Here is a 15112-nt window from a genome sequence, read left to right on the forward strand (position 1 = left end):
GCAAAACTGCAGATTTCTGGGATTTATTGGTTCTTGATGTAGGTCTCTTATAAAGGAATCTCTAAGGGATTATAGAGGGAACTAGGAAAAAGGTGAGATGGGAAACAAACTGTAGCCATCCTTTGAAGGGCAATCTGGCATTAAGATTTAAAATGCACATGCCTTTGAGCCAGCAATTCCACTTCTAGGATTTTATCCTGTGGATTTATTCACATACATTCACAAAATAGGGTGATTTGGGGGGAAAATACACCAAATGTAAGATATGGACTACAGTTAGAAGATTTTGATGATATTCTTTCATAATTTGTAACAAATGTCTCACAACAATAAAGACGTTGGTGAGTTGATGTACAGGAACCCTGTATGATGTTATGCAAGTCTGCTTTGTAAGTTTACAACTTTTACTATAAACTTATGTATGTTCATATATGAATGATGTTAAAATAATATCAGAGTGCGTTGGGGAAAAATACACCAAATGTAAGATACTTTGGTTAGTCGTAATATTTTAGGATGTTCTTTCATCATTTGTTAAAAATGTTTCACAACAATGCAAGGTATTGGTGGTAGAGTGAGGAACAACAGCCCTGTGTGATGATATGCATGTTTGTTTTGCAAGTTCTCAACTCTTCCTCTATGCTTATTATGTATATTTATGTATGAGTGATATACATCAATAAATGTTATAAATGAAAAAAAAAAGTGAGCAAAAATACATGTATAAGAATGTTTCCTGCAACAATTAGTAATAAGAAAACTACAGAAACCAACCTAAATATTCACCTGTAATTAATTAGGGAGCGGTCATATAATATGATGCACATATTTGGGATATGGGAGAGCCACACGTGTTGATATGGAAAGAGCTTCTATATTAAGACCCTAAAGGAAGTTTCAGAACAGTATTGATTACAGTTTGAAAAGGCACATATATGTAATGTGTGCATGAACATGTGTGTACATTTATGCAAGTTTACAAAAAGAATTGCCAAGCACAATTGCATATACACTTCTGATCACAGTTTGATTTTGCATCATTATGAACACACTTTACTCAAGGAAAACAGTGTAGCTGCAGAGTTAAGAACACAGGCTCTTACACTTTACTGCCCTGAGTTCAAATCCTGATTTTTATCCATTATTAACTCTGTGACCTTGGATAAGTTCTTTAGCTTCTTTATGCCTTAGTTTCCCCATCTGTGAAAGTATATGATAAATTGTAAGGTTTAAATAAGTACATAAATACAAAGGACTTACACTGATGTCCAAAGTGCTTTGTTATTATTTTAACTTTTATTATTTAAAAAACCTTTATAATTTAAAACCATTGGGGGACACGAAGTGAAGGGTACATCAGCCCTATCCTTGCAACTTCCAGGGAAGTGATAATTATTTCAAAGCAAGTTAAAAAAAAAAGTTGTTAAAAACAAACAACTGATATGAAAGATTGTCAAGACATAACGGTAAGTAAAAAAAGCAAGATGCAGGACAATGTGGGTAGCAAATTCTATTTTGTGTGAAAGATAGGAAAGGGTATAAGAATACATATTTGCTTATACAACTATATAAAAGGAAATTCTAGAAGAGCACATTAGAAACTAATAGTGGCTCCTAGGGAAATGGGAACTGGGCTTTATTTCTCAACCAAGTGTCTGGGTTACCTATACCTGAATTATTTTCAGATAAATAAGAACAACAAAAAGGCATGGCAAATAACGCTTCATGGCATAAAAGCATTTCCATTTGTAACAAGTCACACGAATTTGACCAATTACAGGGTGCACTGTTCAACGAGAAGGTACTTTCTCAACAGCTCTTCCCATTTCCCTCCCAATGCCTAAAATTCAGAGTTCAATGCTTTCATTTTTGTGGGAAGGCTGAAGAGCCACTCCCTTGGGCTTCAGCCAGACATGGGTTTTCAGAGAAGACAGCTGGCATGTGGGCTTATCTAAGGTCACGTGCCGTTTCTAATTAAAGGCTTCTGAAACGAGGAAGGCATCTTAGGGACATCAGTACCCGGTGAAGGCTTCTCTCATGTTAAATAAACACGGTACAAATCCTGGACCTTGTCAGCGTTAGTTCCGGAGAAGAGGGACAACTAACCACACAAACACAAACTCTGGACTTAGCCAGAGTTAGCTCTGGGGAGCAGATGGACACACTCACGGGCCAACACAGCCTACTTTAAGAAAGGGATGCCAAAACCGCAGTACTGCAGAGATCCATGGACAAATCTTCCAAATCTCACCATCTTTCTGCAAGACTCGTTTCTTGTCATAACTTCTTCGCCATTTTTTTGGCAATGCTAGCTGTTGCTAAATTATCCCCCCAATCTCAGCGGCTTAATACAATAATGTTTTCTTTTTTGTGCATATCACAGTCCAATGTGAGCCAAAGGTGGGATTTTTATTCATAGTCTTGTGCAAGTCCAGGCTGAAAGAGGCTCTACCATCTTCAGTGTATGGCAACTAGATTACCCTGGAAATTGTTCTTTCATTTGCACACAGGAGAAGAAAGGATGGAGAATCCTGCAGAATATTTAGGGGCATGGGCCTGAAGTAGCATACATCATCTCTCTGGTAGCCACTGATCAGAACTCAATCACACTGTGTCACCTAACTGCCAGGGATGCTGGGAAATGCAGCCGGGGAAAAATTAAAATAATAAACCCATGGCATTATCGCAACCACAAGCAGTTATTGATTTGTGTGATTCTTCCCTTTAATATGTGAATATTGTCAGTGCTCTTTACTGACCTTTATATTAATCATGTGGACCGGGCTACATAGAAACCAATGAGGAAAATTAAGTTTGAAGAGGAGTAAGCCAACCTGATCATATGGATATTAACTGGTGAAGCAGGAGTTAGGGGCGAAGTGTTTTCAAATTATTACTCCTGTTGTGTCCCATCCAAAAGAAAGGTTCAGTAAATTCAATCAGTCTTAACCTCAGTAAATTAGCGGAATATTATGCTTACAGATTCCTCACAACTTTTCTGAAGAAAACGTTTACCTTCCACTTAAGTTTATATGCTGCCATAAAAAGTTACAAGGAGTATGCAATAGTATTTTAATGGAAATATTGTATTATGGAAAGTAACATAAAACCAAATGCATACAATTAATCCTGGACAAACTGGACCCTTTTAGGTTTTTTCACAAATTGCCTCTTCCCTGTTTCCCTTGTGGAAATCCTATCAGATGTATGTTGAATATTCTTATTCTATCCTTTATTTACCTCTTCTCAAATATTTTCTTTACTACTGTTAATTTCCTCAGGTCTATTTTTCAATTTGCTAATTCTGTCTCCAGCTCTATCAACTCTACTCTTTAAATCTGTCATCCATCCCATGAACTTTTAATTTAGATGACTATATTTTTTCAGATAGTCTAAATGTCTTATTTTCAAATGTCTGATCTTTTTTCATAGAATTTTGTTCTTACATTAAAAAAAACTTTTTGTATCTTTACTTTTACAAATATCTTTTAAAGTACCTATCAGCCTTCTCAATTAATTATCTGAAACCCCAGGGCTCTAATTCTGTTTTTAAAAAAAAATCTGTTGCTTTTCAGTCATAGTGAATTATTCTATAAATTTTTGTTTTTCAGTCATAATGAATTATTCTATAAATTTTTACTTTAAGTGCATATTCCAGGCTTTATGAAGGAAGCCCACCACAGACGGGGGATTTCTGCAGCGTCTTTGTGTAGCTTCTGCATGCATCTAGTGGTATTACTGACCCAAGCTCCCATTTTAATGCTAGTTTTTGCTTGTGGTCCCCTGGATATCATCATTCAAACCTGTTTGTGGTGCTGGACCCATGATTACACATTTTCAGTGAAGCTATTTCCCTCCACATCGAGCCCGGCTCCTTTGTGCCTCCATGTGCATTTTCTGGGCTCCCCTTTCTCCTGGCCCTATAGGCCCTGGGGGGCTGTGATTCTAGCACCGTCTTTACGGCCCCGTGGCCCACTCCCTCCCCTACCAGCCATGGAGTGCCTGCAGGGTTCTCACCCCTAGGTGTGCCCACTTCTCAGCCCGAGGGTCCTGGAGATTTCTCCCTCACTTTTTTGAGACCAGCTTTGCATATACAAAGATGCTTCTATGTTTTCGAGCTTTCCTAAGTGTTTGAAGGAGGGAGGAGATTTCAAGTTAACGAGCCCACTGCAGACTGGAACCAGAAGTTCTCCATCTTACAATTGAGTGAAAATACTGGCAAACAGTGGAAAGGAATGCAGCTGACTGGAAACAGATGTGTTTTAAGGACTGGGATTAGAGACCACACCTTTCTTTAGTTCCCACCTGTCATATTGCTAATGCCACACAATTCAAACAAAAGTCAGACCCGACTTAAACGAAATTATTCGCTGAGCCGAGAAAAAGAATGATAGGATCCACAGCACAGCTTTGGAGTGGGATAAATGTTTATTAAACCAAGCTTTTAAATTATATATCCATCTTCATTCTGTAAACACATACAGTACACACGTAAGTAAAAGGCTAGTTCATTAGCACTAGTGGGAAACTAGTACCCGGATACCTCACTACCACACCGTCCTTGGGTCGATGCTGTGGGGCCATGTCATGGTTAAGAGCTAAATGAAAAACCGGAAGGAGCTTTTCCCGACACTTCGCCTTCTGGGATGGAATTCAAGATAGATATTTGTTGCACATTAGAGCAGGCTAGATTATAATCAAGGCAACGGTGTAGTTTTTACATTCACAGATTGGTTGAAATAGTACAAATTATTCATAAATTTATGATTTAGATGTCTCCCTATCACCATCATTAGTAAGAAATGTGAATTAAAATAAATGATGGACCACAGGTGGTTACAAAAATAGATAACTCGTAGAGTAACAAATATCTACAGTAGCAGAGCACAAACATATAAAATTAGCCTTTTTTCCATAATGGGCAGAATTTTCTAAGTATGTTCAAGAGGTACAGTCAACAGACTTCAAAGTGGCAAGAGAACATTCGTGAAGGAAAAAACACTCAAGTACAAAACCCAGAGTTGGAAGCTGAATGCAGATGAGAACATACAAAACACACAACATCCTAATTCTTCACATCTAATGACCCTACTTAGTAGACGCCACAATTAGCTTACAGCCCTTTATGTACTTTAAAAAGTAACACTTTGTTACCTATGTACAAGCTTTTAAAAAGATTTATCACGAGACAAGCAGAAGTCGATGGCACTAAAACCTCTGAGAGTTGTTGCATTTTATGTGCTTTCATGTATTTCTGGAGTTTAAAATGCACCAAAAATGTTTTGGACAGAGTTTTTAAAATTCCCACAAAAATCTATTCCACAATCATTCTCTGGTACAGAAGGGAAAAAACAAAAACAAAAAATCCAAACTGGAGGGGGCAAAAAAAAAAAAGGTCAGAACTGTATAAAGAGACTAAAAATCCATGAATAACAACTGGCACTCTTACTAATGTTCTCTTAACACTTATCTGGTGCTATGTGAGGTGAATGTCACACTATCCTGAAACCAAAACCGATCTCACTGAAGGAGCTAGTCACGCCCACTCTAATTCTAGAATTAAAAGCACTTGCTTCATATACCGTCATATACCACGTGTGTCGGCGCGGCTGACGTCGACGTGGCTGCACTTGACAGTATCACCTTAAAGCTTCATGAAAGCCTCGTGGCAGCCCTGAACGGGAGGTGTTCAGAACTAGCACCACTGCAGGTAGTTTTCCACCCTGATTTCTCCAAGGGCAGGGAAGGGTGAACTTGAGCGGTTCGTGAGGTCCAGGGCCAAGAGGAGGGTTCCCAAATTGTGGTCCCTGGGGCACTAGTTTGCTTGCAAAAATAACAACAACAAAACAGAAAAAACCTTTTCCACAGCGAGTTTGGGATTTGGTGCATTAAAGGCAATTAAACGGATCCCATGGTTTAGTCACGTGCACTGCTTTCCCCAAACTCAATAGACTTTTCCAGGGAACTGCTGGGGCCCAGGAGATTCGTTCTCTATGGAACAAGATTTGCCCAATACCAAGCTCCAGTAAATTGCAGTGGTTTTCAAAATTTCATGTGTATCAGAAACATTCGGAAGGCGTGTTAAAGCACAGACAATACCCGACTGAAGAGGGCTGGAGCAGGGCCTGGGAACCTGCATTTCCACAAGACGCCAAGAGAAGCAGGTGCAGCTGGCTTTTGAATGACACACTTCGAGACCACCAAAACTTCTGCTGCCGGAAGCCCCCCTGTGGCCTCAGGACTGGCTGCTTGTGGCATTTGCAGCAAATGTTTAGCTAGAGGGCGAAACGCCCCGGTGAGGTCTTAGAAGGTGCCAGCCCGAGGGGAGGAGAGGCGCTCTGGACTCGGCTCTCGGTTCTGCTCCTCCTGCCAGGTGTCCAGGCACAGCCAGCCCAGCTGACAAGAGGAACCCCAGCAGCCCTCTCCCGGGGGATGTGTGACGCTTGAAAGAGACGTTTGCAAAAAAAAAAAAAGCACTAACAAAAAGCATCACACAAACGTGTTTTGCCATCCAGGAGAATGTTGCCAGTCCCTGCAGGAAAAGCCCAGAAGAGCTTTCTGTCTTCTGCTACTGCCAAGCCTTTCTGAAGCACGCGCTGGCAGCTACCAAAGAGAAAAGGGGCGAAAAATGCAGGAAGTGGGGGGGGAGAAAATCCATCCGTGGGCCACCTAATTAAAAACACCTAGTTGCTTAAAAAAGATCAACCTACCATCAAAGGAGTTCATTATGCTGGCTTTGAAATAGTGTTTAAAGGTTACTATATGTTGATCTGAACACACTCTCTCCTCCACACTACCACGTTAACACTGGTTAAATAGTAACAGTGAAAGAATGCAAAAAAAAAAAAAAAGCCTCCATTCAATTACATAATAGATCTCAAAAATTTAGCTGAGATAGTCCCAATCTGAAAAGCTACCAGAGTGGCAAAATTTCAAAAGGAATTTTTAAAAAGGACCTTTACACTTGTTCATAGAAATGCCCACAGGATGAGAAATGAGCACACGCTCACGCGTGTATACATATGTGCGTTGAGTTGTTGCAAAGTATACCTTAGCCAAGAAACTGCCCCTTCTAATTCAAACATGAACCTGTCAAAATTCACACACATCCGTGATGGGGTTACGGTCAAGCAAACGCCTTCTCGCCAAGTCTCGGTTTCCACTGGGACCCAAGAGAGAGAAATTTCCCTGGCATGTTGCAAGATTCACTTTATATTATGTTCTGGGTGGCTCTGGAGACAAAGCAACATATCTTGAACGGGTTTTCCTTTGTAGCAGATCTGATACACGGCCGTAAACAACGGAAACCTAGTTGGGGAGGAGATGTGAGAAAGACAAGATTAGGTCATCTTGTTTACCTTGTAGAACAAATTCGTTTTTCTGTCCTGCCTAACAGATTGCAGATTCGCAGGCTACTTTGGAAAACAAAGCGACCACCTTCTATGTTTTTTAAATTACTTGTTCTGCAAATAACTTCTGTGCTGTAGCTGCAAGAACCTGGCACAACCCAGACCATCCTCTGCCTAACCTAAGTTTGGAGGCATCTGCACAAACAAGTCACAAGGTCAACCTTACAGGGTGACACGTGGTCATTTGCATACAGAGCTGTGGCTTCTGGTTGAATCTGGAAGGAGTCTGACTTCCTGCCACTATTTTAAAAGATTGGAGTATAAATTTTAATCCTTCCAAAAAAGGATCAGTCCCAGGAATCGATGAGGAGGCCGCCCACTCATCTCCATAAATAAATTGAGGATCTGCAATTAGCAAAGCAACGACCTCATGCTAAAGGCTGGATTTATTTAGCCTCTCCTTCCAGGAGGTAAGCACAGGTAGAAGTAAAAGTTTGAAATGAATGAGACTAATAATATGGGGCTAATAATCCACTCTAAGAGAAGACAACATCATCATCCCAGGGTATGGCTGGCTCAGAAACGAGGTTTTTACTGCAGAAATCACTAAGGAAATAACGAAGTTAATTTCTATTAGTCCTGTTTAAATCCCCCTTCTCCCCCCACCATACACGCACAAACACACAGCCCAAAGTGAGCTTGCCAGAATCAATCACCTTATTAGTTTATTAAAATCCTATAGTGATCGTGATTGCTGTGTTTTAACATTGTAAGTCAGTATCAGTACAAATTGGTGATGAAAGCATTTACTTTAGTTAGTATTCAAAACTAATCGAGATATTTTCACAGTTCCCAACGAGATTCCGTGTTTTTACACTGTAAGTCAATATAGGTACAGAGCAGTGAATACAGCATGTGTTATGGCTAACATTTGAAACTCATCAAGAGAGTGTTTTCTCGGTTCATAAAAAAAATCCTATAGTGACATCTTATTTTAAGAATATTAAAGAGTACTGCTCGATCAGATGAGGGTCTATCGTTCTGGTATTTTAAAGTACAGAAAACTGCCACATATTTTCGGAGTCAGGTGGGTCAAATCTGAGTCCACAGCCTCTTAACTCCAGGCAAGTTTCCCAAGCCTGCTGTCCCCGTTTCCTCCTCTGTAAAACGGGGCTAGGCACGCAGGCCTGCTGTAGGCTTTTTTATTTTTAGTTTTTTATTATTATTATTATTTTCTTCCCTTCGCCCTCCCCGCCCCTGGCTGTTTTTTCATTTTTATTTTTTTATTATTTTTTCTTTCTTTCCTTCCCTCCCCCCCGGCTGTTTGTGCGATCTGTGCCCATTCGCTATGTGATCTTCTGTATCTATTTCTCCTTTTGTCTTCTCGTCTTTTGCTGTAGGTCTTAAACAACTTACAAGGAAAGCACACGGGACAATGCGTAGCATGTGGTGGGTGTGCAATGAATGACAGCTGAAGGGCGTGCAATGAATGACAACTGATAGGTGTGCAATGTACGACAGCCGATGGGCGTGCAGTGAACGACAGCCGATGGGCGTGCAGTGAACGACAGCTGATGGGTGTGCACTGAACGACCGCTGAAGGGTATGCAATGCACGACAGCCGATGGGCGTGCAATGAACAACGGCTGTGCAATGCACGACAGCCGATGGGAGCAGCCGCCGGCTGGCCCCTGGCTCCTCGCCGTAGGCCGAGCCTAAGGCAGGCAGAGGAACACTTCCCACGGGAAGTTTGCTGATGCCTGGTCTCAACGAGAAGGTCAAAGCAGGGAGAGCTGTCTGTGGGTGGGGGACCTGGAAGAAGGCCTCTCCGAGGACACCTCGGGCCGCCTCCTCAGGGCGACGAGGACGGAGAAGCACGTAAAGGAGGGTGACGGCAGGCCAGGCAGCGGGGGGGCAGAGGCACACACCAATCCGAGGGGAGGCGTTTGGGGGCAGAGAGAAGTCCAGCGGGGGCGAGTGGGGCAGGCCACACCGTCAGTGAGGTGGGCATGGACCGACGGGGACTGCCCCGAAAGCCATCCTGAGGAGGGGCTTCATTCTGCCAGGCAAGAACCCCACACATTAGAGACCTTGGGGCAGAAGGAAGCACAGCGGTCATCTGGTCTACCATCCTAGTTGCTGGGCAAGGAAAAAAAACCACGGCTCGCCTGAAGCCACGTGGCTAGGAAGCACAGCTGACCTTGCACGTCGCCCTCCTGCCTCCTGCTCACTGCTCTTTCCAGAGCAACGGAGAAGAGAAGGAAGGGGGAAGGAAAGAGAGGCATTCCCGGGGAGCCGTGCCCGGCATGAGACTCCAGGAAAGTGGTGACACAAAACGGGAGGAAGCGACAACCCGGCTCTGCCCGTGCAGGAGGCGGCGGCGGAGGCCCGGAGCACCCCAACCCCAAGCTGGCACAGGGCGGCGTCAGCTCCGCGAGCAGCAGCACCCCTCGCCACTGTCATCCTCAAATCAGAAGGACGCGGATGGGACGTGCCCGAGAGGTGCCTGCCCACAGCCGCGCTCGGCCTGCTGGGTTATCCTTGTTAGAACAGCTCCTGACCCCGGAGCCCCAGTGCCAGCCTGTACCCCTGCAGCTAAAGGACGAGCGTGCGCTGCCAACCTGCCGACCCCCCGACCCCCTGGAAGGCGCCCCTTGGTGGCACACAGGTGCCCTTTTAACACTGCGGCCGGGAGACCCCGCCGAGCAACTACGCGTTTTGTTGCTGGATTTTTCAAAAAAAGGCTTCTTTAGAAAAACTCATGAATACTTAATGGTCATCAAAGTAGCCCAAATACACACACCACACACCTCTGGTGTGTGTAAGGAAAACCCTGCGTGACAGCGGCGTTTCCCTCGTAATCACAATTTAAAGGTAATTCTCCTCCGCCGCAGGCCTGGTAATGATCTTCCATCTCGGCCGGGCTGCTTTTTAAAGTCATGGCCGAAAAATAAAGGACAAATCACAGAGGGAAGACACGTGCCCTGCCCACCCTCGTTTTCCAAGTCCCACGTGGAAGTCTGGGGCTGATTAATTTGTTCTGGGGTCAGAGGAGAGGGGGGGCTGGGCTGCAGGTGAGGAAGGGGCGAGGGGCTGGCCCGCGGACGCCTGGACCAACGCGGGAAGGAGGAAGGACACACGGCCAGGGCCGGTGGCACCGACCCGCGCGATGGGCCACGGGAACCGCCCGGCTCCTGACTCTCGCAGCTGCCAAACCTTCCCTCTGCCAAAGCGCACGACGGGAGAGCGGAGAATCCACGGGCGGGACACGCCGTGTGAGCGGCTCTTGGGGGGTGGCATCGCGATGAGCAGGGAGAGGGCAGCAGGAGCAGCCTGCGAGGACGGCAGCTTTGGAGGTGCCCCCGGGCTTGTCCCTCAGGCAGGAGGCAGGTGCCCGCTGACCCGCCTCCCCTCTGCCACCTGCCTGCCGGCAGGAGCAGTGCGGCCCCCTGGGGGGCTCAGAAATGAAGGCAGGTCTAAAAGGGACCTAGCCCTTTAAAAAACACACACATCGCAACTTGATGCCATCCGTAAATGAAAAAGAATTTTTTTTTTTAATGAAATAATCTAGGAGGTTGCAAGAACAGCAGGCGATATTCCTTCACGTTGGTGCCCTCAATTTTTATTTTAAGAAAAAAATTTAAGGGAAATGGACATGGCTCGACCAATTGGGCTCCGTGCAGGAGTGCCCCCTGTATGGGAATGCCATCTAGCACGGGAATGCCGCCCCGTGCAGGAGTGCTGGCTGATGTGGAGAGCTGGAACAGCAAGATGACGCAACGAGAGACACAGAGGAGAGAAAATAAGAGGGAACAGGGAGCTGAGGTGGCGCAAGAGAATGATCGCCTCTCTCCCACCCTGGAAGGTGCCAGCATCGGTTCCTGGAGCCACCTAATGAGAATACGAGCAGACACAGAAGAACACACCGCAAATGGACACAGAGAGCAGATAATGGGGAGAACGGGGGAAATAAAAATAAATCTTTAAAAAAGAGAAAAGAATAAAATTTTATAATGTTAATTATTACCTAGCATTTGCCTTGGAAATATAATATTTAATTTCAGTTGGGTTTGTGGGTCTATAATCAACAAAGTATTACACTTATTAAAATAAAGAGGATATGTGGCATTAACATTTAGAAATGTCTTGGAATACATTTTTCAGTGAACACAGCATAGATTTCATCTAGCATAATAAAGTGTATCTCATAAACTTTACATCTGAAAAACTAAAGGTCCAAAATGTATCTATGTTATAATAATGACTTCAAAAAAAATCACTTATTTCACACAGCCCTCTCCCAGTGTTTGCACTCACTGTCTGATCTCTGTGTCCATTTGTTGTGTGCTCACCTACTTTTTAGGGGGCACAAGGAACCGAACCCAGGATCTCCCGTGTGGTAGGCAGGTGCCCAACCCCTTGAGCCACATCTGCTTCCCAATAATGATGTTAATTTCCCTTTTTTTAAAAGGACCCATCCCTGCACACATCCACTCAGTCACACGAAGAGGAGAGCAAATGTTAACACAGGAGACTCCTGAGGACAGAATTCTGAGGCAGTTCGAACTTCCCTCTTTTTGGAACTGTTTGACGTTTCACCTTTTAATGTAAACAACAAAATAATCACGTTTTAAAAATTAAAAACGCACATGTAGCGCTTCCTAAACATCCTGCAGGACAAACTGGAATCTGAACGTTCCCGTTTTATAAGAAGCCTGTGGAGCGGGGCTTTCCTCACCGAAGCTGACCCTCGTTCTGTGCTCTGGGTAAACGCTCACTTCCAGGCGGGGTGGACGGCCCTGCTGCGGCGCGGCAGCTGGCGCCAAGGACTGCACTAAACCCCCGAGGCTGTCGCCGCACTTGTCCAGCGGTTCTTACTCCGATGCCCCAGGCTGAGGCGTGCGGGAACTCCCTGGGAAGAGGTGCACAACACGCACGGCCACGGGGCGACTTACTTGTCCAGCAGCGCCTTCTGCTCGAGGATGCGGTACACCTCCGCAGAAGTCTGAGGTCCCTGCAGCTTCTGCCCGTTCAGCATCTCATTCTCCAATTCCTCGATGGTCTTAAAAGGGGAAGAGAGTCACGAAGGGTTAAAAACCAAAACAGGGGAAGCGGACTTGGCCCAGTGGTTAGGGATTCAGCCTACCACATGGGAGGTCCATGGTTCAAATCCCGGGCCTCCTTGACCCGTGTGGAGCTGGCCCATGCGCAGTGCTGATGCGCACAAGGAGTGCCATGCCACGCAGGGGTGTCCCCCGCGTAGGGGAGCCCCACGCGCAAGGAGTGCGCCCTGTAAGGAGAGCCGCCCAGTGCAAAAGAAAGTGCAGCCTGCCCAGGAATGGTGCTGCACACACGGAGAGCTGACACAAGATGACGCAATAAAAAAGAAACACAGATTCTTGTGCCGCTGACAACAACAGAAGCAGACAAAGAAGACAACGCAGCAAATAGACACAGAGAACAGACAACTGGGTCAGGTAAGGGGAGAGAAATAAATAATAAGTAAATCTTTACGGGAAAAAAAACACACAAAAACAAAACAGATGATGGTGAAGATGGAGAAGCCCTCGCTCTTTCAAGAGGAGAGCGGGTAAGACAGATGAGGCGCACAAGGACAAGGCCATGGCAGCGCGGGGCCGCCGGGGGTGCCCGGGGTCAGGCATGCACCCGCGGCGGGCTGTCCCAGGGTCCCCACCGGAGAGGAGGGGCGATGGGGCGGGCAGGGGTACCTTTCCGGTCCTGGCGAAGGCCTCGGCCACCCTGCGGTTCCGGCCGCCGTAGCAGGTGGTGATGAGGTCGGCCACGCCGCAGCTCTCCAGGAAGGTGGCCGTGGACACGTGGCCCCTGCAGAAGATCCTGGCGAAGGCGATCATCTCCATGAGGCCCAGGCGGATGACGGCGGCCTTGGTGTTGTCCCCGCAGCAGAGGCCGTCGCAGAAGCCGGCGCCCACCGCCACGATGTTCTGCGGGGGGACGACAGAGCCCGGGGGGGCGTCACCGTGCCGGGAGGCAGCAAAGGGGGGACGGGGGGAGGAACAGACGGCGACGCCCTCACACGCTCCACTGGGCCCTCCCACCCAGAATCCGCTCTCACTCAGGTGGGGACAACGGAGGGCACAGGGTCCCCAACGGTCTCATTTTAGGAACAGGAGCCCGGACGAGCGCTGGCAGGAGAGAATCGGCCGGTGAGCGAGAACAGCCGGGGAGGGTCTCTGGTGGAATTCTGCTTGCACAAAACTGCTTATCTTTTTGGATTTTTTTCCCTAAAGGCTTATTAAACGACAGGGTTCGGACAGAAAAGTGCGCAAATCCTAAATGTATAGCTTGATGAATTTTCACAAACTGAACATACTCGTGTAACCAGCACCCTGGTCAAGAACCAGGTCAGGGAGGGGAAGTGGCTCAAGCGGTTGAGCGCCTGCCTCCCACACGGGAGGTCCCGGGTTTGGTTCCCGGTGCCTACTTTAAAAAAAAAAGTCAACAAGCAAAACAAATAGAAAAATCAACTCGGGGGAGCCGATGTGGCTCAGGGGTTGAGTGCCAGCTTCCCATGCAAGGTCCTCAGTAAAATCCCCAGCACCCCTGTACCTCAAAAAAAAAAAAAAAAAAAAGATCTAGAACATACCAGTGCCCCAGAAAGCTCCCCGTGGGCCCCTTCCCAGTCACCCCCTTTGCCAGCCAAAGGGCGCAGCTCTCCTGCCCTCTACGTGAGCATGGCGCATTTCGCCTGTTCCTGATCTTTACATAAACTGAATCATAAGGAGGAAATCTTTCGTGCCTGGCTACTTGGGCACAATTTGACCCCATGTGTGTGCATTTTCACACACAGCTCATTCGTTTTAACTGCTGTATAATATTCCACGGTGTGAGGATACTGCGACGTATTCTCCTGCTGGGCACTGGGGTCGTGTCCAGTTTGGGACCATTACCAACGGTGCGGCGACAGATGCCCTGGGGCAATTCTTCGTTGGCCTCGTGCAGGCCTTTCTCTTTGGTCTGTACCTTGAGGTATGGAAACTTGAGCTGCACGGGTTCTGCTCAAGTTTCGGCCTGTTGTTTCAGTAAGTATTTACAAAGCACTCACTCTGCCTGGAACTCTGCTAGACGTGACGCAAATCAGACACAGATCTGCCTCTTGGAAAGGGGATAATCTAGTACAGCGACCAGCAGGCTACGGGCCAACTGCTGGTTTGTTTTTTTCCCCCTCTCCTTCCCTCCCCTTCCCTTCTCCAGCCCTGCTGTTTTTGCTGTCTATGTCCATTCGCTGTGTGATCTTCTGTCTCTTTTTCTCTTCTCATCTTTCTCCTCTAGGATTCACCGAGATTCAATCCTGGGGACCTCTGCTGTGGAGAGAGGTTCCCTGTCAATTGCGCCACCTCAGTTCCTGGTCTCTGCTGCGCTTCACCTTGACTCTCCCCTTCATCTCTCTTTTGATGGGTCATCATCTTGCTGCGTGACTCACTTGTGCGGGCCCTGGCTCACGGCATGGGCGCTCACGTGGGCACTGGCTTGCCGTGCGGGCATGCTTTCTCTTCTTCTTTTTCACCAGGAGGCCCCAGGCATCACACCCAGGTCCAAAGGCACGAGGTTCTGTGCCTGGACCGTGAGAAGGCCAGGCTGGGTCCAATTGGGCCCAGGCACTGCTCCGGGCACAGCGACCGGCCCAAAGGAGCCACAGGGAGACACACGGGGCGCGTGGCCTCATCGCTGTGTGACCCCGGGCCGGTTGCGCCCCTCTCTGGGCTGTCTTTGCCTCAAGTGTA

General features: G+C 46.6%; 1 protein-coding gene across 1 annotated transcript in view; it reads right to left on the reverse strand.

Moving 5' to 3' along the window:
* Positions 1-4409: 4409 nt before the first annotated feature.
* GPD1L (glycerol-3-phosphate dehydrogenase 1 like) overlaps positions 4410-15112 on the reverse strand; it is a 70812-nt gene continuing 60109 nt past the window's right edge. Inside the window, exons 6-8 of the mRNA XM_058290760.2 lie at positions 13079-13312; positions 12305-12411; positions 4410-7308 (exon numbers count right to left, since the gene is read on the reverse strand). Of these exons, the coding sequence (XP_058146743.1) occupies positions 7206-7308; positions 12305-12411; positions 13079-13312 (444 nt within the window). The 3' untranslated portion in view covers positions 4410-7205. The remainder of the gene's footprint in view (positions 7309-12304; positions 12412-13078; positions 13313-15112) is intronic.

Source organism: Dasypus novemcinctus, chromosome 31, assembly GCF_030445035.2.
Source record: "Dasypus novemcinctus isolate mDasNov1 chromosome 31, mDasNov1.1.hap2, whole genome shotgun sequence".
Taxonomy (NCBI): Eukaryota; Metazoa; Chordata; class Mammalia; order Cingulata; family Dasypodidae; genus Dasypus; species Dasypus novemcinctus.